Source organism: Aethalodelphis obliquidens, unplaced genomic scaffold (assembly GCF_003676395.1).
Source record: "Aethalodelphis obliquidens isolate GAN/ISIS:26980383/991018 unplaced genomic scaffold, ASM367639v1 scaffold5, whole genome shotgun sequence".
Classification (NCBI taxonomy): Eukaryota; Metazoa; Chordata; class Mammalia; order Artiodactyla; family Delphinidae; genus Aethalodelphis; species Aethalodelphis obliquidens.
The window spans coordinates 37,908,946-37,931,676 of record NW_020837949.1 but is presented as its reverse complement, the minus strand read 5'-3'; the positions used below and the strand labels follow the sequence as shown (position 1 = coordinate 37,931,676).

Sequence of the window (22,731 nt, the reverse complement as noted above, 5' to 3'; positions counted from 1 at the left end):
CAAGGTTCCTATAGTATAATAGCTCTTCCCCATCCAGCTCAAGATAATTTTTTTTTTTTTTTTTTTTGCGGTACGTGGGCCTCTCCCGTTGCGGCGCACAGGCTCCAGACGCTCAGGATCAGTGGCCATGGCTCACGGGCCTAGCCGCTCCGCGGCACGTGAGATCTTCCCGGACCGGGGCACGAACCCGTGTCCCCTGCATCGGCAGGCGGACTCTCAACCACTGCGCCACCAGGGAAGCCCAAGACAAATATCTTCATTGTAGAGGTCCACCCATGAGGCTTCTAGCAATTCCACAAAGATCTCAAAGTAGCAACTCAGTATTTTCCCTCCCACTGCCCTCTGCCTCAGCCAACATATAATCAAAGAACCCATGGCTTTTAGGCTAATTCTTCTCTTCTATTTAAACTATTGGCCAGGACTAGAAATAAGTTTTGTATTTTCTATTGATTTCCAAGTTAAGGGAATAAAAGTAGATAACACAGACCAAGGATTGGCAAACTATGACCTATGGGCCAAATCTAGTCCAACATCTGCTTTTGTAAAGAGATTTTTATTACACCATTCATTTTATGTATCATTGAGAGTCGCTTTCTTGCTACAGTATCAGTGTAGAGTATTTTTGACAGAGACAGTATGGCCTGCAAAGCCAAAACGATTTCTTATGGGCCTTTTACAGAGAAAGTATACTGATCCCTGCTGTAGGTATAATAAGAAACAAATATCACAACTGTGAAATATCTTGCCAACAGGTAACAATGTGCAGGAGGACGCAGGTCAAGATCCCAAAGATATAACATAGCCAGCCCTTAAGTACTTGCATGGAAAGTTTTAAAAGTGTTCTTTCTTCCACCTCCTGGATTCACTAAATATGGAGCTATGTCTTAACCTAGCAGTACAATCAAATTATTTCAACAATGACAAAAATATGATAATCTAAAATGGGCAAGACATTCTGCTAAGCTCTGGGTTAGCTCTGTGCTAACCAAATTATATCCATTATTTCATGTAGAAAATTAAATTAAATTTCATTACATTTTGATAGTGTGCTGAAATTCACAAAGGGTTAGTACATATATTAATTTACCTCCTTTGGTCTTCAAAATAACTCTGAAAATAGAGAGATTAAAAAAAAAAATCAAAACTCAGAGAGGTCAGTAACTTTCCCAAGGTCACCTAGCTTGTAAGAAAACAGAGCTGAGATTGAATCTCCTATTATCTTAGCCCAAGTGTATCACTCTTCTACTTTGTCATGCTACCCCTTATTGTTCTTAGGCGTCTTTAAAAAAAAGATACTTTTATAAGAAAAAAATTAACAAAAATTTTAGAGCAACCACAACTAATTAAATCAATACCTCAGACACATCTGCTCCCTACATGAAAATCTTCCTTCAAACATTTTAAAGAGAAACCACAGTCAATGTTAAGTTTAAACAAGGTTAGCTGAAATTGCACAAAAATAGAAGAACTATCTGTTCCTTAATTATTAAGTAATTATTCAGCCTGAAATATTCTTGAATCTTCCTGGCATGCTTCTTAAGCTTAGTTAAAAAGGTACTTAAAGACAATCTTTTTAGTTTCCTACTGAGATAATTATACTTATATGTCTTTTCAAAATATTTGACAGACTTACATTACTGTGAGCAGAGGAAAAAAATCAATATTTAGTTCAAAGAAGTGTACAAAAGTTAGTATTTGTCTATATTTTAACTTGGAGTCCACAACTTCAGAAAGTAATAATACTAAGAAATGTAATTAAGCCAGCAGCAAAGAAGGCTAATACACTAATGCAGCAGCCAGCTTCAGATGTGATGTACTTCCTGCCAGGAAGAAATCAGATTCCAAAAGAGCACTTCACATAATCTATCTGTACTGGGGGAGGGGGATGAGACTAACGGCAGAACTGAGGAGCAAAGTCCCAAAGCCAGCCCAAGAAGAGAGAAAGGGAGGTTAGTGAAAAGCATAAAGTTAGAAACTGACTACTATCTTTTAAAGAGAAACAAGGAAATGTGGACGAGGATGGAGCCAGATCACAGCATCCTGCTAAGCTTTCTGTTGCAAAGATTTTCCCTAATTAAGCTAAGCCAATGGGTTTCCTACCTGAAGCACCCCAGTTATTTCACTCCATGAACTACCTAGAGAGGCCATGACAGTGCTAATATTTCCTTTTAGATATGGCGAGTTTGGTTTGAAGGACATTAAATAATGAGGATATCAGTTAATATTTATTTTCATGTTCTCCCCTTTAATTTTCTATAAATGGTTTTGTCTAAATCATAAATCATTGCTACCCAATAATACGCCTATGGTATCTTTGTGTACGTTACTCCTAGGACTATTATTTATTATTTAGGACTTACTAAATAAGCAATTCTGGAATTGTCATGTTTACAAATAAATACCTAGTATAGACACATGAATATACTAGTATAACATAACATACACATTGGGAAACATAAATACTTACAGATATATCTCAAGTACATATTTTTCTTTATGGAGTATTCAAGGAAAAAACTGCTGAAAGATAAATATTTGACAAATCCTTTCAATATCCTACTATGAGACACAGATTAGAAGGATATACACCAGATGTACCTCTGGGAATTCAATTAGGGCTAAGAGAAAAAGGGACCTTTCCTTTTTTCTTTATACGCTCCAGTATTGTTTGAATTTTCTGTACTAACCCTGTATTACTTTCACAATTAAGGAAGAGGCTGGAGATGTCCTCTTCATCTCAAACATCAACCTGAAAGTTGTCTCCAACACAACCCAACTCCTCAGGTCGACCAGATGCTCCTCCTCCAACGTTCCAGGGACCTTTGGTACATCTCCATGGGGGCAGTTCTTTCATTACATTGTATTTGTTTGTTTGTTTGTTTTTTGCTATTTTTGTTGTTTTCATACCAAACTGTAAGCTTTTGAAGGCAAGGACTATCTATGGCTTTTTATAATCTCAGAATTCTGCACAGTGTCTAGCATATAGTAAATACTCTAGGCACTCAATAAATGATTAAATCATAATGCCTACTAATAATAATATCTAATATTTACTGAACACATACTTATGTGCCAAGCGCTGTGCTAACCAAATTATATTCACTATTGCATGTAATTCTCAAGAAAACTCTATGGAGTATGTACTATTATAATTTCTATTTCACACACAGATGAGAAAAATTAAGTTTAGAGAATTAAGTAATTTGGCAAAGTAACACAATAAGAAGCAAAACTGGGAAATGAATCAAGGAAGTCTGAATTCACAGTTTGTGCTCGTAACTTCTACATCATAGTGAATGAATAAATGAATGACTACGCATGAACGAATAAATGTGGAAGAGTTTCATATCTAAAGAAGACTCCTCTTCAAGAGACAAGACGACGAAGGTAGAAAATGAAACCAGAGAACCACCGATGGGGGTGGGGAGAATACCACATAATAGATGTTATCATTATTGGAAAAAGCAATTCAATCTAAATATTCTAGTAACTTCCAGCAAGTACTGCATCCTCCTAGGTGGAGGTATACATACTCTGTTTCCAGAGGTAGTCCCTCTGGAAATCTCCCTATATTGCTAAATTGATTACAGAAATGGTCTCAGCTTTAGAAAACCAAGATCAACATGTCTATATGTAAACTTAAAGTAACTATCACTTTGATAGTTAGAAAGAAATACCTATTGCTAGGGCATAGAGCTTTTATTAGCAATTACATTTTTATTCATGGATATAGCAGTAGTGTGATAAATAATCATTTACAACTACATAAAAGAAAGAAATATTTCCAAAAAGGTATGGGTTACCTACCAGTCCTTAATTCTTGATTAAAGAAGAATTAAAATTCTTTAGCAAGAAGAAGGTAAAAATGTCCAGAATATATTAATAATTTTTCAGGTTCACATCAGAGGGAAGCTGACGATTTTTCACAAATGTCTCTTATTTAGTGGTAAATAAACCCTTGGACAGACTCTGGGACACTTACTTTCACAATGCAAGCCCTTACCTATTAGCTAACAGCATTGGTTAGATCCTAAGTACTAAGCAAGGATGTGCCATGCTATTTTGCTTTGGAAAAATTCAGGGCTCAAATTAAACCAGGCTAAAGGGCCTTAGAGCATTCTGAAAACTTGCTGTTCAAGTTACCAACAGCTAGGACCCAGTGTGTAAATATCCTTCCGTCCTCAGAAGCAACCATCTATCTGGCTCCCATCTGAGAATTATAAAATAAAACCAGTGTTTTCCATGCTCTAAAACACTGCCTTCACCAATCTTTATCAGGGTCCTGGACACAAGCTTCTTTTCAAGTTTCTTTTTCATTCTATCCTTCCTTTTAGGACAGATACACTCCTAATTACTAATCTACCAAAAATGCCATAAACCAATGCATGGTCTTCAAAGAAAGCCATATAGACACATTAGACTTCTATTATTCAGAGCTTCTGCACCAACCATAAAAAGAAGTTATTAAACAGGCATCATATTTAGTTTTACTGGGGAAAACTCAATTTAGTTCTCTTTTTCTTCCTATAAAGCTTCATCATATGCTGGAACATAATATGTTCCAACCATCTGTGGTAGGTTAATATTGATTTCCCTATCTTCAATAGCGCATTTAAGATCAACAAGCTTTAAAATGTTTAATTTCTAGTGATTCAATGGATTTTTTTTTTGCTAATAGCAGGAAGTTATTTTTAGTAAATCAGGATGTTTTGACATTTCACAAAATAGTCTCTGGACTTGAAGAGGAATTATTATTTAAATATTTTGCAGTGAGAGAAGTCTCATGATTCTCTACCTCAGACTACTTTGCAATATCAATACTTGTGAGAGAAACTCTTGCACTGTACTTCACAGCAGAAAAATCACTGTGCTGTGAGCACAACACCATTGATCCCACCAGACTTAATTCCTCTCGAAGGCCACAAAGTGATTGCTTTCTATGAACACTTCTTGGAATTCTCCTGAACAAGGATGGCCACAAACAAAACAAAGTCAAATTATGTGAAGTGAATTAGAAAGTAGCTTACATTTACTGCTAGGGTGACCATTTGGCGCAGTTTGAGCAGTTCAGTTTCTGCTGATTATTCCAATATAATAATTAACATCATCCCCTTTCACTCTCGAAAGTGTCCTAGCTTAGGTGATGAATTATATGGGTTCCCTCTTCACTGGAGACTAAAAAGACTATTCATTTACTTCACTGAGGTTTCTAACTACATGGAAGCCCAGATTCCAGATGTCTGTAAAGTATATTTCATCAGGTACGAGGAGAAATGATGCTAGATTTCATTTCTGACTGGGCTGACAAAATCTGTGAAAGAAAAATACAAGTGTCCCAATAAAAAATGCTGATGCCTTCGAAATTCCGACTGTGGTTGATTCACACTGACTTGCTGCAGTTTAGTGCTTTGTATTCATTTTATGCTTTTCTAAAACAGGTCTTCTCTGTGAGTCATAACAAATTAATGAGAAAAAGCAAATAACTATGAAAAACATTTTGGTGGAACTAATGGGTCTAAATATTACTTTCATTAGCTTTTGACTGTTCATGTTATAGATAAGCATCCCCGTTTGGGTTAACTTTATGACAATAACTAACATTCCTAGCTAAGCTATCCAGAGAATCAAGCAATTGCCTTGTGATTTTAATCAATGTTGACATCAAGAGAGAACACTCAGACCCCTCAAAGTCTCCTCTTTTACTATATTAGAAACAGTCATCTGAATTCTTTGAACAAATATTTCAACTCTACTTTTCACCTTGCCAATATAATCATAATGACGGTGATTACAAATAATGTGACTACTTTTATGAGTCACTCCGAAAATAACAAATCAAAGTAGTCATCATTCATGTCATAAACAAGGACACTTAACTACTGTTAGAAGAAGCTGGATGTGACTTTTCTCAAAAGAAAAATACTTTGACCAGTTAATTGGGTCAGATTGCCTCGCTTTAACCTATTCTCACAGCAGGCAGAGTGAGTCTCTAAAAACACCAACGCAGACCTACTAGAGAATGGACTTGAGGACACGGGGAGGGGAAGGGTAAGCTGGGACAAAGTGAGACAGTGGCATGGACATATATACACTACCAAATGTAAAATAGATAGCTAGTGGGAAGCAGCTGCATAGCACAGGGAGATCAGCTCAGTGCTTTGTGACCACCTAGAGGGGTGGGATAGGGAGGGTGAGAGGGAGGGAGACGCAAGAGGGAAGAGATATGGGGATATATGTATATGTATAGCTAATTCACTTTCTTATAAAGCAGAAATTAACACAGCATTGTAAAGCAAAAACAAACAAACAAACAAAACACCAATCAGATCATACTGCTCCAGGGCTCAAAACTCTCCACTGGCCTGCCATCCCACTAGAATAAACACCTGCCATCCTTCCTATGACCCACAAGGTTCTGCAAACCTCTCAGACCTAATCTTCTACCTCCATTGTCTTCCTTCCCAAAGGTGCAACATGCTGGCTGGCGTCTTGCAATTCCTTAAACTCACCCAACCAATGTGTATCCATTTCAGAATTGCATTTGTTGTTCCTTTGGGCTGAACTGTCCTTCCCCAGATTCTAGTATGGCTCTCTTTCCCCTCTCCTCCCTTAATTTAGAAGTCTGCTCAAATATCTTCTCATTAGAGAGGTTTACAGTAAATATCCTACCTAAAATAGCAATCCCAGACCCTACCATCACCCTACACATCCTTTCCTACTTTATTTTTCTTCACAGCACTTCTAGCTCATGACATTGCATTACGTGTTACATGTTCATCTGTTTATTATTAGCTTCCAACCACTAAAATGTAAGCTCCATGAAGGCAGAGACTTTGTCTCTTTTGTTCAACTACATCTCTCTGGTGTCTGGACTAGTGTTCTAAATGAATAGTTCTAAGGCCTACACCATCAGTGAACTGATTACATTAAATATAACCTGATCATCTAGAACTATTTCCAAATTTTGTGTTGCCATATTTTGGTTTCTGAATCTGAAGCCCACAGCTTTCCCACTGCACATGATATTTAAATCAATTTCCTCTGAAAGGGTATTTCATGCAGTGTTGATAAGAGTATAAACATACACAAACCTCTTGGGAGGGAAATTTGGCTGTATATATATTAGAACTAAAAGCAACAACAGCAACACCAAAACATATGTCGACTGAATATTTCCACTTCTAGATATCTATTCTGTAAGAATAAACACACAAGTGTATGAAGGTATGTGTGCAAGGATGTTCATTAAAGCACTCTGCATTTTTCAAGCTTGTGTTACTTCTATAATTTAAACAAACAAAATATCTTCCCTAGAGAGTAAGGTCTAAGCAACTACTAAGGAGAGCAGATTACAGTCTAATTGAAAGTGAGGTTTTGGGCTCCCCTGGTGGTGCAGTGGTTAAGAATCCGCCTGCCAATGTAGGGGACACAGGTTCGATCCCCGGTCCGGGAAGATCCCACATGCCGTGAAGCAACTAAGCCCGTGCGCCACAACTACTGAGCCTGCGCTCTAGAGCCCACGAGCCACAACTACTGAGCCCGCGTGCCACGATTACTAAAGCCTGCACACCTAGAGCCCGTGCTCCTCAACGAGAGAAGCCACCACAGTGAGAAGCCCGCACACTGCAACGAAGAGCAGTCCCCGCTCGCCGCAACTAGACAAAGCCAGCGAGCAGCCATGAAGATCCAACACAGCCAAAAATATAAAATAAATAAATTTAAAAAAAAGAAAGTGAGGTTTTGAAGGGTAGTGCTGAGTAAAGGACTGCTAATCTCACTGCCAGAATCTGGGAGGCCTCAGGGTACCTGCCATACCTACAAGCCCTTTCCAAGAGGTTCCTTATAATTACAGGGTTTGTACCAGGTAAATGGCAGGCCTAGACACAGCTGACTGGACCAGGGAAGGGCACCTGTCCCAAAGGCAACTGATCAATTGGTTGACAGTGGCCTGTCAGGTGGACAGATTCTAGATCTATACCTCAAAGGGGCACGCTCAGATTTCTCTCAGGTAGTTTAAACATGGGGCACACCCAAGGAAGTCAGCAGTTGACAATGGGGCAAAAGCCAACTGAAACACAGACAAGACAGGCAGAAGCAATGTGACAGCAGACTGGGCACAAGGGTACAGAAACCGGAAGTGCTGCACTGCCATTCCTGTTCTTTAGTGAGGCTAGGCTGCTCCTGGGCTCTATTACCCTTCCTTCCCCAGGTAGGTTTAAAATGAGTCCTCTTTAAACTATATTTTACTCTCTATTATTGTAATCTGAAGGAGTTTAACTAACAGAACATTAAATTGAGGACTGGATTAAGCCTTTTAAGGGCTTAACCTCTGAAAAGATGATGGTTCCCTTTATAGCCTCTAATTGTGTGTAATTCAAAATAAAAATAATATAAAACCCACAGTAAGTATAACCAAGTCCTGATAAGTCCAATTTGTTTTCTTTGGTCATTTAATAAAATAACAATTTTTTTCAAAAAAAATTTTTCTACAGACCTACATTAGTGCTTAGCTTGCCTGCTAGGTAAACCAGTATTAACCAAGACAAAGGTGGGACTGGAAAGTCCTATCACAGACCAAAGCACCTTGCCTACTACAAGTCAGGACACCAGTCGACTAATGACTTCCAGTGGTAGACAGACAGCATATTAAAAAAATTTTTAATATGTTCTTATATTTTAAAAAATGGGTCACAGAGAAAAGAAGTAAGCACATGAGTAAACAGTATTTTACTCCCTAAATGTCCCTTAATGTTTTTCGATGCTGTTAGAAAATTATAGGAATATATTCAATTATTAATTGAAAGTCCAGGAAGGTTAGGATATTTAGGTACCAAAGATTCAGAGAAATGAAATTTAAAATTTTCTTTTAAAACACCGAATACAAAAGTAACTTCCTTCTAATCAATTATTTACTAGTCTTTAGAGGCCGCACAGTAGAAAAGTCTTAAGCCTTGCCACTTCCATTCTTTATATTATTCATTGCTGCATGATAGAGGCACAGTGAAGGGGCCAGAAAGGGATGCATGTCCAAAGTGTCAGTTTGCAGGATGGAACAAAGAACCTCGACTTTGCACACGTGGGTTGCAGCAGTGGGGAAAAAGGTGTAAACCTACTACATTCCCGTATCCCCTTTTCTCACCCTTCAATCCTGTACCATTAGCCCTCTTTCTAGCTCAGCTTCTCCTCTGTGAACCCAATATTTACATTTACTGAGGAAAGCAAGAACCCATCCTTTTTTTCCGAGAGGTCTGTTGTAGGACTTCTGATTGCACAGAGGTTTCTTTTTTTTTTTTATGTCTGAACAAGCTTTGCAATCTCACGTTGCTGACTAGTCAGCTAGTGAGCAATAACGATACATCTGAATGAAATTTGTGTTACCTTTGGATTATACTATAAAATGTATCTCTTGGCATTCCTAATCCTGTTAGATTACTTTAGATGAAACTTTTGCCTACTTTATTGATCTGTCGTTTTGTTTTTTAATAGCTTTACTGAGGTGTAACTCATATAACATATGATTTACCCATTTAAAAGGTAGAGCTCATTGTTTCTAATATATTCATAAGAGTTGTGCATCCATATCATGGAATGAATCAATAATATAAAGGAACAAACTATAGGTGCACAACACGGAGGAACCAAAAACCACTATGCTAAGTGAAAGAAACCAGGTACAAAGGACTACATATTGTATATTACCATGTAAATAAAATTTCTAGAAAAGGCTAACCTATAGAGACAGAAAGCAGGTCCATGGTTGTGTGGCATTGGCAATGGGGAATGATGGGAACCAGCGTTAAGGGCAAATCGGGTGAGGGAATGTTTGAGGGTAATAGGAAGGCTCAAAAACTAGATTGCAGTGAGGGTTGCACAACTGCATACATTTATATTAGAGCTCACTGAACTGTATATTTAAAATGGGTGAATTATATATATGTATATATATATAAATTATACCTCAATAAAGAATTTTTTAACATCTTTATTGGAGTATAATTGCTTTACAATGGTGTGTTAGTTTCTGCTTTATAATTGAATAAAGATTTTAGAAGAAAAAAAGACCAAACAAATAATCATGGATATAAGCTAAACATACCATACCTCGATAGCTCCATTGATACCATGCAGGCTATTAATGATTCCTTAATCTGGACATGAAAATGTTTGCCATTCATTACTGCATCAGCAAGTTCTCAAACTGTTTGGTCTGAGGACACCCTTACACTCTTAAAAATAACTGAGGTCTCAAAGAACTTTTATGTGAATATTAGATGTCAATATTTATCATATTAGAAATTAAAAGAATTAAAAAATCTTTAGTGATTCAATGTAAAATAACAATAATAAACTTGTATGTTAACACAAAGAACATATTTAATGAAAAGTATAGCTGTTTTCCAAAACAAGAGAAAAAGTAGTGAGAAGAGTGGCTTTTTTTTTTTTTTACATGTTTGGCAATCTTTTTAGTATCTGGCTTAATAGAAGACAGCCACATTCTCTTATCTGCTCCTGCCTTCAATCTGCTGCAATATCATACATCATGTAGCCTCTGGAAAACTCCACTGTACACTCATGAGAAATGGCAATGAAAAGGCAAATAACACCTTAGTATTACTAGGAAAGTAGTTTTGATCTCACAGAACCCCACAAAGGGTCTTGGAAACTCCTAGTGGTCTTTGGGCCATCCTTTGAGAACTGTTGGTCTAGATTCTGCTCTAGACCATTTTAATTGAGGTTCATTTTAATGAGATTACTTAAACTGTATTGTCATTAATACAAGCTTTTTAGGAAAATGGGATCAAAAAACTTTCTGAATATAGTTTTCAAAGTATATTGAATCCCACATTGTACAGACTTAGCTGTAACTTAAAGTAAGCAATCAATATGAGACATATCATGCTACATCAATATTAACTTGTTGAATCTCAAACATTATTCTAGACTTATCAGCAAGTAGAATAAATAAGATGTTACTACACATTGTTAAAACACCTGATTTTTACAATGTTATTTTTTAAAACTACTGTTTTTTTCACTGATTCAGAAGCTTCTGTTTCACATTCTTTTCCATCTTCCCCCGTCTCTATTATAATAAAAGCTCCCCCTTAGTTCCTGTGTTTGCTTCTAAAACAACAAAATGTTATTGAATTTTTTCTAAAACGAACCTTGACATCATAACCTAAAACAATCATACTAATTTCAATACTGAAAAACAGTTATTTAATGGTCTTTTTATAAAATGTGGTTAATTTCAGCTTAATTAATATTTATTTCTCTTGTGCTTCCCAGTAAAGGATAACAATACCATCAGTCAGTTTATTTACCTGTTATATCCTGAAATGGTTGATGATACTCACTAAAGATGTACCAGTTCATTTGGAAAGTCTCCAAAGGTTTGAAGACTTCAAAGACACCTCTTTGGATTGAAATGTACTTTCCATGTGATGTGATTTAAAACTCAACAAAAATCTAGATATTTACAACCTAAACTCAATAAAAACAAAAAACAACAACAACAAAAACCAGTTTAAGTTCTTACTTTACAATATCTCCTTCAAGAGCAATCACTCTCTTAATGATCTTCTGTTCTGGGTTTTTAGGAGACCTAGAAAAAGATAAGGTTACATAATCAGTTGTGTCTGTTGTTTTAAGAAAATGAGAAGAAATTTTACAAGAAAATATGCTATATTAAAGTCATTACAGGATCCTTTGCAACCATGACATGACATCAGTCCTACTTAGGTCCCAAGTGAGATAGAGCTAAGAGTGAAAGAACTCTTATTTTAAACCTCTGAGGGAAAAGGATCACACTGAAACTTTTCAAAAACTAAAAAAAAAAAATTAATAAAACCCCAGAAGTATAAAGATTTTCATTATTAAATCTAAGTACCTGTAGGAAAGAGGATTCATACATAAAATAATTAGGCATTTCTTTAAAATGATAACATACTTAAGTTTCTTCATTTTATTTAAAATAAACAGAGGAGTTAGATTTAAACAAAGAAAACAATGAAGAGAGGAATTTTTTTGAAAAAAAAAAACAATTAGGAAATTCTTTTTTTTTTTTTTTTTCCCATGTTGGTTTATTTCTAACAAAGCACTTAGACCAGGCCCACCCAGAGGAGAGGATGTCACTTCCTCAAGGACTTGAAGTTTGGGGCTGTTCTTAACCCCTTGGTCCCTTGCCACATTTCCTACTTAAAGCTGCTTCTGACCCTTGTGCCAAAGGATCAGTTGGAGAGGGGCAGGGCCCAGCCTTGCTGGAGTCTTGTCACTTGTACTTGCATCTTTCTACAGAAGCACAGAGGACATAGTGTTTGAGGTCCCCCTAAACTCTGTGTTTTCCTTCCTCCAAGACCCTACCCTCTTTGGGGCATAATACTGGACAGTCCTGGAGAGAGACGCAGATGCAGGGAGAATCTGGGGTTCGGGTTTTAGGGTATGGTAGAGCTTGATGAGGAGGGACAAGGGGAGGAAATTCTTTTAAAGCACAACTAGGTTTAGCCATTTAAAGATTATGTAATTCAGAATGCTAAGACAAGACTAAAAGAAATTGATAGGTTCTGATATACTTAATGCAGACATCATTTATTTTAATCTATGATTAGTAGCTTATGGTAAATGTTTACTTAAGGTAATACTATTTACTCAAATAAATACTCCCCTCCCCTTCTCTTCCCTCCTCCCCCCACTTACTCTATCTCTGGGATTCCTCACTCTAGGAGAAGCCATGTCTGTTTCTCAGCAGTCCTACTGAGAAACTCATTTAGTGAGGAACTAAGGTTGGCCAACCTTCATGTGAATGAACTTAGAAGTAGATCCTTCAACACACTCATAGATACAGAGAACAAATGGGTGGTCGCCAGGAGGGAGGGGAGTGGGAGGTTGGGTGAAATAGGCAAAAGGGATTAAGAGGTACAAACTTCCAGTTATAAGATAAATAAGCCACTGGGATGTAATATACAGCAAAAGGAACATGGCCAATAATATTTTCATACCTTTGTATGGGTACAAATGGTTACTAGACTTATTGTGGTGATCATTTCCTAATGTATGTAAATGTCGAATCACTAGGTAGTACACCTGAAACTAACACAATATTGTACATCAACTACATTTCAATTAAAAACAAGCAAACAAACAAACAAACAAAAACCAGTAGATCCTTCAGTCCCAGTCAAGTCTTCATGAAGTGCAGCTGTGGCCAATAGCTTCATGGCAACCTCATGAGAGACCCTGAGCCATACCACCCACTGAAGCTGCTTCTGGTTTCCTGATCCTTAGAAAAATGTGTGAGATAATGTTTGTTGTTTTAAGCTGCTAGAAGTTACACAGCAATGGATAACTCAATCTTAGTACGTTCAATTTCCTGCCAGTAACATTTTTAGTCTTTTGATTTAACATGTGTTTCAAGAAACAGCTCACATATCACATAAATGATCACTTAAGATGTATTTAAAAATCAGAGATAGATAAAAATATTTTCAATTCAAGTCACATTTTGAATTGAATTACCTTTAAAAAGGAAGGTAAATGGACAAATACTAAAAAGATTAAATACATTCAAAATGTAATACTTTGCCAAAGGAAATATGCAGTTTCAATAAGATTTATATTTCACATTATATCTTGCAGAGAAAACAAAATCATCTAAACCATTTGAGTCTACTTGTGAAACTTAGTGACATAACTTTCCACTAAATTAACTATTAATATTCTTTATTTTAAAAGGAAATTTGATCAGAGTTTTTGACTGAACTGTCCCCTTCACTGAATTGACTAAACATTATATTTCTATAAATTTAATGTCATTTATGTACAGCTAGAGTGAGGGATCTGGCACATTCAAGATGACAGAATTCATATCTTCTGTGCAGGGTTACGTATAGATCTTTAGAAAAATTTGCCCCCGTGTCTCTCTGTTTAGATAACCAGAAATGTATAAAAAAAATTCAACCTCAGTGATCACCAAAGAATTGTATATTAAAACAATAGGACACCACTTTCCTATTATATTGACAAAGAAATAGTAATAATACTATTAATACAGTTTGTTGTTGAGGATTTGGTACATGTCCTAAAGTACAGGATCATGTAACATACCTTTTGGTAAATAGGTTAAGATTTTATATTCTCTTTAACATATCAATTATGCTTTTAGGAACGTATCCTTATGAAATGGTTGTGGATGTATACAAAATTTTAGCTACATGGATGTTGTCTATTTTAAAAAAGAGAGAAAAAATCAACAAGAAAAGATTGGTGAAATAAATTATAGTCCATCCACATTATAAAATATTCTTCAATCATTAAAAATGACGCTATAAAAGAATTTTTAATGATGTGGAAATGTCAACAGGATACACAGATTTAACATGCGAGCTAGAAAATTTATGTGTACCATGACCTTGCTTCAGTAAGTATAAAGAGAAAACGTGCATGCAACCGTACTGGGAAAAATTAGGAAGGATATAAAGCAAAAGGTGGGGGGCATAGTTCTGTGTTTGATAAAACACATGCCTGGATTTTTGGTTCAGATTACTGGGAAGTCCATTAGAAAATGACAAATATTTGTGTCACATGATGTTAACTGAGAAGAAACGCTCCAAGACAGGAGTGAGACCTGAACTAATTATCAAGTCTCCCCACCTAATATTGACGTGCTATTAACATTAATGAAATAACATGAAATGCAACCCTTATCAGCATAAAATAGTATTTACGCCACAACCTTTAAGCTTTTGAGATATACTTGAAAAGTATTTTATATTTTAAAATAACCTACATAGTAAGATCATGAGGCAAAATAGAATATACAAAGTGAGCTACGTATATAATTAAAGTCTTATGAATTACTACTTCAAATGTATCTATAAATTTTAATGTAATATTAATCTCATGAATCTAATCACATGATTCAAAATTTTTTAAAAAGGCTATTACTAACATTAATCCCATTACTGTTCAAAATCTATAACTATATTTTAATCATTAGGCTGCTGAATGCATTACTTGGATGTAAGTACAAGTGGTACGAGAGTTATTACAGATTTACACTGTGAAGGTCACTGAACTTCCCTTTGTCTACATTTTCTTGGCCACTTGCCTGTCTTCTAGAAGTAAGAAAAATAACAAGTGAAGGATTACGCCTTACTTTAGGGACACGATGTATGCTGCCCAATAAAATTTGCATTTAAATTTGAAATTTTAGTGTTTTCATAATAAGCATTGTTTTACAATATTTATTTCTGGAGTCTGAATTTTAAGCATTCTGTTTTATGCCAAAGATTTAATTAGGCAAGGTTCTCCAGAGGTTTGGACAAGATGCCTAGAATCGTCTCTCTACTGCGTAGGTCTCAGTAGATCAGTTTGATGTGGCAGACTTATCTCTAACAAGAATGGTTGTGGGGAAGGGTGAAGGGTTAGCACAGACATAATAAGATTCCTGTGTTATGTAATGTACCTCTCCTTGAATTTCACTTCCTATCTTGATAGAAGTGTTGCCATTTTTACCCTGTGACAAGCCAACAGAGCCATGTCTTCAGTCTCATAACCTTTGTAGCTAATTTCACGTTTGTGTATGTTCCCAAAAGGTTGTTATTTTGATCCTGTTTGGAACACTGGGAAGGTACTCTGGAAAACTCAAGAGAGACCCTCTTTGTGTTCTGTGGGAATGAGGAGATTAGCAAGTGTACCACCCTCTCTGCTGGTACACTTGTGCTCATCCTGATGTCAGACATATACCTGAACCCTGTGTCTGAGCACGTTCACCCTTCTCCCATTTATAGTAAAATTCTAAAACCTCCCTCTATGGGTTGTGTAGATTTTTATATTTATATGGTTCAGGATTGGCCCAGATTATTATAGAATTCATCTCAGGATTAGAAGTCACCTTGGCATATATCACAGAAAGGTCTAAATTTTAACTCTTCATTAATGAGGTAAAATTAAGAACTAATATTCTAGGAATGACCTATAATAGATACACTATTTTTTATACTGTCGAAAGGGTGGACATGCATTAAATCAACTAATTTTACATCATTAAAATGGTAAAAAAAAAAAGTATTGCTACTTTATTATCAAAATGAAAATGAAAAGTCCACACAACAGAATAAAAAGTCATGAAAAACCTTAGCAAACGATAGCTTCTCTTCTCTCTCTCTTTTTTTTTTAATTTTGGAAAATATTGCCTGGGTTTCACATGATTTTCATAGGTTAGAGCTAGAAAAGGCCTATGAGTGTACCTAGTCCTTTCCTGGCAATATTCAGTCTCACCCATTCTCCATGCCCTAAGGGTTTCTGCTTGGGCGCCTTGTGTCCTACAAATGCATGGACTGGGGGACATTGGAAATGGAATCTATGGTCACTGTTCCACCTTTGGTACAGACAGCTGCTGACTGTAGGCAAGCCCTGTAAAAAATCTGGGTCTCATTTTCGGAGAGATAAGGCTAGCTCAGAAGTCCTAAACCAGAAGTCAGACAATCAGATCTAGCTTGTAGAAATGTTTTGCTTGGTCCACACATCATTTATTTATTTATTTTTAATCTGGAGCTGGCCAAACAAACAGGAGACTTCACATAAAAATTCTAATTTCTTGTTCCTCTTAGAAAAATACAAAGATCTGGCACCCCAAGCCTACACTCTTCCATGAAAAGAGTCCACTGGATCTGAGAAGCAGATCCTGAGAAGTTGCCCCAGTGCCAACAGCTTGTTTCATGTTGGTCTCAGTGTCTGAGGACACATGAGTTTGGGAACCCCTAGAAATCTTGATGATTTCTTCCACCTCTAGCATCATATAACAACTGAGAGAACACATGAAAACTCCAGCAGAGGGTCTAACGCATAGTAGGAAATTGGTAAATCTTAGAAGCATGTCTTCCTAAAATAAATTCATAAAGGAGATCAATTAACTGGACACAAGCAAATCGTTAGGATTTTTTTTTAAGACTTACATAGATAGAATATTTATTTCAAAAACCCTCCAATAATTTCAGAGTCTGTTGCATTAGAGGGCAAGAAAGGCATTTTTAAAGGTTTGGTCAAATTTTATTACACAATTAACTAAAGAAACATGAAAACTAAATATAGCTGTATTCATATTGGAAAGTCACATGTCAGTTTTAAATTAAATGGGTGTTATCTGTAGAATCATAATAAAAATGACTTTTTTCTATGTTAAATTCTGTATTCTTGCTTCACTATCAGTAGTAGGTTGAACTTTGTGCAAACAGCCCCTTTTATAATGATCTATTTTCTAAATTCAATGCAGTTTTATTAATTAGCACTCTAAAAGTTCTTACTTAGGTCAGCATTTCAGCTACATTTTTGCCCCTTGCAGACTTCTCTTTGTATCATGTGAATCTTTGAAACTTAAACAAAAGAAATTATCAAGACTTTTTTGTTGCTCTTTGGGTTTATTCTTGAAATCTTCACAAGTGTGAAGCTTCTAACCTCAGATACAGTTTCAGAAAAGTGTATGTATGGGACTTCCCTGGTGGTGCAGTGGTTAAAAATCCACCTGCCAATGCAAGGGACATGGGTTCAATCCCTGGTCCGGGAAGATCCCACATGCCATGGAGCAACTAAGCCCATGCGCCACAACTACTGAGCCTGCGCTCTAGAGCCCGCAAGCCACAACTACTGAAGGCTGTGTGCCTAGAGCCCATGCTCTGCAACAAGAGAAGCCACCACAATGAGAAGCCCAAGCACCACAACCAAGAGTAGCCCCCACTTGCCACAACTAGAGAAAGCCCGCTCACAGCAACGGAGACCCAATGCAGCCAAAAATTAATTAATTTAAAAAACAAACCCAAAAAACCTATATGTCATAGAATAACCTTTAAAAAAAAAGTGTATGTATGTGTGTATATATGCAATTCCTAACAAGTACTCTTGCTCAGATATCTCATAAAACGCTCCAATCCAAGGGCCTCATTGTTAGGAAAGTGAATTACAGATGAGGTGGCAAGAACCCAGGTTAATGCTTCAAATTTTTCTTCTATGATACCATGTTTTCTTACATAGGGAACAGGTCTTGGGGGAAGGGAAATCCTGGGAAAGGATCACCATCAGGCAGGGGCAGAGGGTTGTTATGTGTGTAGAAAATCCTAGTGGGAAGTGAGTAGAATTTCAGACAACTGGGGACAGTGCTCTTGGGCAGACATTTTGTGGGTGGGGATGGGGTAAGGAACGGATGGCTTATTCTCTCAAAGCAAACCCTCGCTGAATCAGGCTCCTGAGCAGTAGCAATGTGATCCTATAGAGACCCTGAGAGGTTCCAGTCGGGGTTCTAGTGTTCCAAGAATGTAGCAGCAGGAACAATAAGCTTATGTTTCCGATTTATGGCAGATAATTCCTTATACAAATAAATATATTCTAATAGTACTTATGAAACAACAAAAGCATGAACTTTAAAGAATTAAACTGTTGTCTATTGATAAACATTTTCTTGGTTAAATTTAAGAGTTGTCTCACCGTCACTAACTACGATTAGAAGAAGTTTAATATGCAAATAGTGACAACTTGTCTTATTAGTAAATCAGCCTTGATTATACAAAATCAATTAAATGTGTATTATGACTCTAACTTCCATAACTGAAAAAGTTGAAATGGTTTTGTAATTGACTGTTTTGATTCTGAAAAATAAATGTCTTCACTTAACTGTGAAAAATCTAAGAAATTTAGTATAATCATAACAATGAGCTAATTTCTACCAATGTTTATTAATTCAAGCATTTCAAAACACAGAACACTGCAATATTCAGTTGTGAACATAACTGCACTTACACTTCACTGTCTAGAATTGTATGTAAATGAATATATATAGTACATACATAAAATATATAGCACTTATGTAATACACACATGTGTGTATGTGTGTATATTCCACCATACAATATGGAATCATACTATTTAAAGAAACTCCTCTGAACTATAAAGAAAATTCGGGGCTGAAAAATACATTCCCTCATTTATTTATTTTATAAATTTGTGTTTTCACACATTGAATATGCTTAAAGTTGACCATATCTGTGGAAGTGGAGGAGATGAATACCTAACATAAATATAAATATTGACTATTCTTTCAGTATAGACTCTCAAAGTGCAGACATTCATATAGAAATACTACTACTCTGTCCCCAAAGTATGCACTCAGGAGTGTCTGAGCGGTTTTTGCTGTACTCAAGACAGGTTTTACCCCTCTAGCCGCACTATCTCATTGAGTATGACTTTTTTGTAGAGTACCACTTAAGGCTATGGAATAAAACAAAATTAACTGGTCTTCAAATGAATTAAAGCCATCAGTCTAGTCTCAGAACCCTAATATCATGATTAAGCTAACTGGATTTATACTTTAAGCTTTAAACAGGTTGGGAAATAGTGCCACATACATGCGGTAGGCTTGAAGAATATACAAACAACAGAACTTGAAAGTGTAAGCTATTGATATTTTCCACATCAAGCCATATTTATATGCATGAATATGGCACAGAAAAAGCAGACCAACTGAAATGCAAAATGAATAAATTCAGTTCTCTGTATCCCTGGGTTCTGCATCCACGAATTCAACCAACCACAGGTTGAAAACATTTGGATAAAAGAGAAATTCCAGAAAGTCCCAGAAAGCAAAACTTCAATTTGCCGTGCATTGAGCACTACACTAAATCCACTGAATCGAGTGATGTGTAGGCTGCTGCAGCCTCCTGCCATTCCACAGACACTCAGTCTCTCTCCAGCACCTAGTCGTTTGAACACTGTTCACCCCTCATCTTGTTCGTTGGCTGCTTATGCTGTAGGCACCCTTCGTTTCTGTGAAGCAAATGGCTCCTAAAAAGCCATTAAGTGGTCAAAGCATCCCTCAAAGGTTAAGAGGGAGCGTAAAGTGCTTCCTCTCGAAGAGAAAATGAAAATCCTAGATCTTTTGAAAAGTGTCATGTCGCTTGCCAAAGTGGGCAGTAAGGTCGGTAAGAACGAACTGTGCATTCACACAATAAAGGAGAAAGAAGCTAAAATTTGCGGAAGTGTTAGTGCTTCACGTACAATTGCAACAATAGTCTCTCTGGTTGATGTTAAAGTGCTTGCAAAGACCGAGAAAGCATGAAGTGTGCGGCTAGAGGACATGCCACAGGAGCGTATCCCTGTTGATGGCAAAGTTATGCGTGAAAAGCACTTCATCTCTACGAGCGTTACTGTGAAGGGGCTGGGGAGAGTGAGAGGAAGGAGATGAAGGCTGCTAAGGGATGGCTGGCGGGCTACGAGAAGATCACGGGAGAATCAGCATTGACTGATGCCAAGCGTCATCAGTGCCCCCAGAAGAGCTCAAGAAATTCATAGAAGAGAAAGGCTACCTTCCAGAGCAAGTCTTCAATAGTGATGAAATGTGATGAAAACCCCAAATCGCCTGCCTGTGTTCTGGCAACACAACAAGGAGGCTTGGGTGATGGCCATCTTGTTCTTGGGATAGTTCCACCAGGGCTTCATTCCTGAAGTGAAAAAAATACCTCAAAAAGAAGGGGCTGCCATTCAAGGGCCTCCCCATTGGCAATGCTCCCAGCCACCCCAATGTCTCTGCTTCACCGACAAGAATGCAGAAGTAATGTTCCTGCCTCCTAACACTATGTCACTGCTGCAGTCACTTGATCAAGGCATCATCGGTGCATTGAAGCAACTTACACTTGCCTCACCTTCAGGAAGACTTGTGGATTTATGGAAGAGCTTCACAATTACAGAAACTGTAGATGTCCCAATGCCCAAGACAGGAGTGCATGTTGGGAGCCATTATGGAGTGAGGTTGTCTATGATTTCAGGGGCATCCCCGCTACTGATGCAAAAGTCAGGAATGTTCCAAGGGAATTTAGTGGGGAAAGCTTCTCTAACATGATTGGGGACAATGTTGAGGAACACCTAATAGCATAGAGAAACTTTTACCAACAAGGAACTCAAAGATCTGCTGAAATCCTCTATAGATGATGACAATAGTGATGCAGAAGACTTAGAGGAGGCAGAACTATCAGTTTGGATGCTTGAAAAATCTGCAGCAGTTTTGTTTTTTCTTTGACAGTTTCATGCATTAAAAAGAACATGAGCTTCAAGTATGATTCTTTGATGGAATGAAGCCTCTGTATTACCTGAGGGATAATGATGCACCTAGAACCACTGCAAGATTTGTTTGATGATGAAAAGAAAAGAAGAAACAGCTTCCTATAACAATGTTTCTAACTAAAGCACCTGCAATTGTGAAGCTCTGGCCTTCAAGCTTGAAGATCCTCAGCCCTCAGCCTCTACAGATCCTGACATTAGTATCACTGAGCCTCCTCCAAAGTCTCAACATCTGCAACTGAAACCCAGTTCATCCTTCTGATGTCCTGCCAGAAGGTTCAAGTTAGCCTGGTGTCTCACCATTTACCTACAGTGCCAGACATCTCATCCCCTCACCCCATCAGCATGGTAAAATAATACAACAATCATCGTTGTCGTCGTCATCACCATCATCATTATCATCATATGAGGGTTATCAAGAGAGAATAATCAGGGTTTTGATGAGGGTTAACACAGTGTGTGTGTGAGTGTGAGAGAGAAGTGAATTTATATTTTCTCTGTTTATAATTATATTTTCTATATGTACTTGTATTTTAAATATTCTGTGTTTTATTCTATATATTTCTCTTTCAGGTCATTAAATGAAAGCAATCTGTAAGTATTCAAAGAAAGAAAATGTTACATTGTTGCTGACATGTACTGTGCAGTTAGGCCTGCCATGGTTGCATCTGTAGTGAATGTATACAGATTTTTCTTGTCATTATTTTCTAAACAATACAGTATAACAACTATTTACATAGCATTTACATTGTATTAGGTATTAGATGTAATATAGAGATGATTTACAGTATACAGAAGGATGTGCATAGGTTATATGCAAATACTACCCCTTTTTATGTAAGGGACTTGAACATCTGTAACTTTTGGTATCTGAAGTCCCCCTCGGATACCGAGGGACAACTGTCCTAGTATGTAAGAGCTGAAGTGAGGACATTTACACCAATGCTCATACAAGACGTTAGTGGTACCTGCAGTCACCTGAAAAAGGCTATTGGAAAATGGCACAAGGATCATCCTGTCTCTAACTTAGCTCACTCACAAGTTTGCCATGATATTGGTCATATTGTGACGTGTGAGATGCCAAGCTCAGGGCAGGGGACATCCTAGTAAAAGTGAGGAACAAAGACAGTCTCGACCATTTTACCTGCAGCAGCACTTAGCACCCACCCACTTTTTCACCCATAATTCATTTCTAACCAGAATGAATAACCAAATATCTGGAATAAATGAGACAGAATTTTTATCCTTATAAATACAAAAATGAATACTTTACCTATGTGCATTAAGCTTTTGAAGTTTGCCTAATTGAGCCCAACAGGTGCTTGCAATGGACAGAAGCTGTAAATTCACACGTGCCCTTCAGAGGTGTGCCCTCCAAACAACATGGCCAGAATGTCTTCAATGTAACTTTCTATGATCAGATAAAAAGGTGACATATAAACTGATGTACTAAACCCCGGTCCTGGTTACCATGTGATACTTTTCAGGGTCAGGCAATAAATAAATAAAGAGTCGGATGGGAATGGGGGTATTTCAGTGGATGCCAGCATGAGAGCGGAGGGTGGAGGGTTGGGGGGTGGGTTTACAACTGAGAACCAGACAGGCCAACATACTTCTCAGTAGATACCA

The 22,731-nt window shown here is 37.1% G+C and overlaps 1 protein-coding gene across 1 annotated transcript in view; it reads right to left on the bottom strand.

The window, feature by feature from the left end:
* IMMP2L (inner mitochondrial membrane peptidase subunit 2) overlaps positions 1-22,731 on the bottom strand; it is a 902,508-nt gene that overhangs the window by 261,833 nt on the left and 617,944 nt on the right. Inside the window, exon 5 of the mRNA XM_027102163.1 lies at positions 11,540-11,605. Coding sequence (XP_026957964.1) covers positions 11,540-11,605 — 66 coding nt within the window. The remainder of the gene's footprint in view (positions 1-11,539; positions 11,606-22,731) is intronic.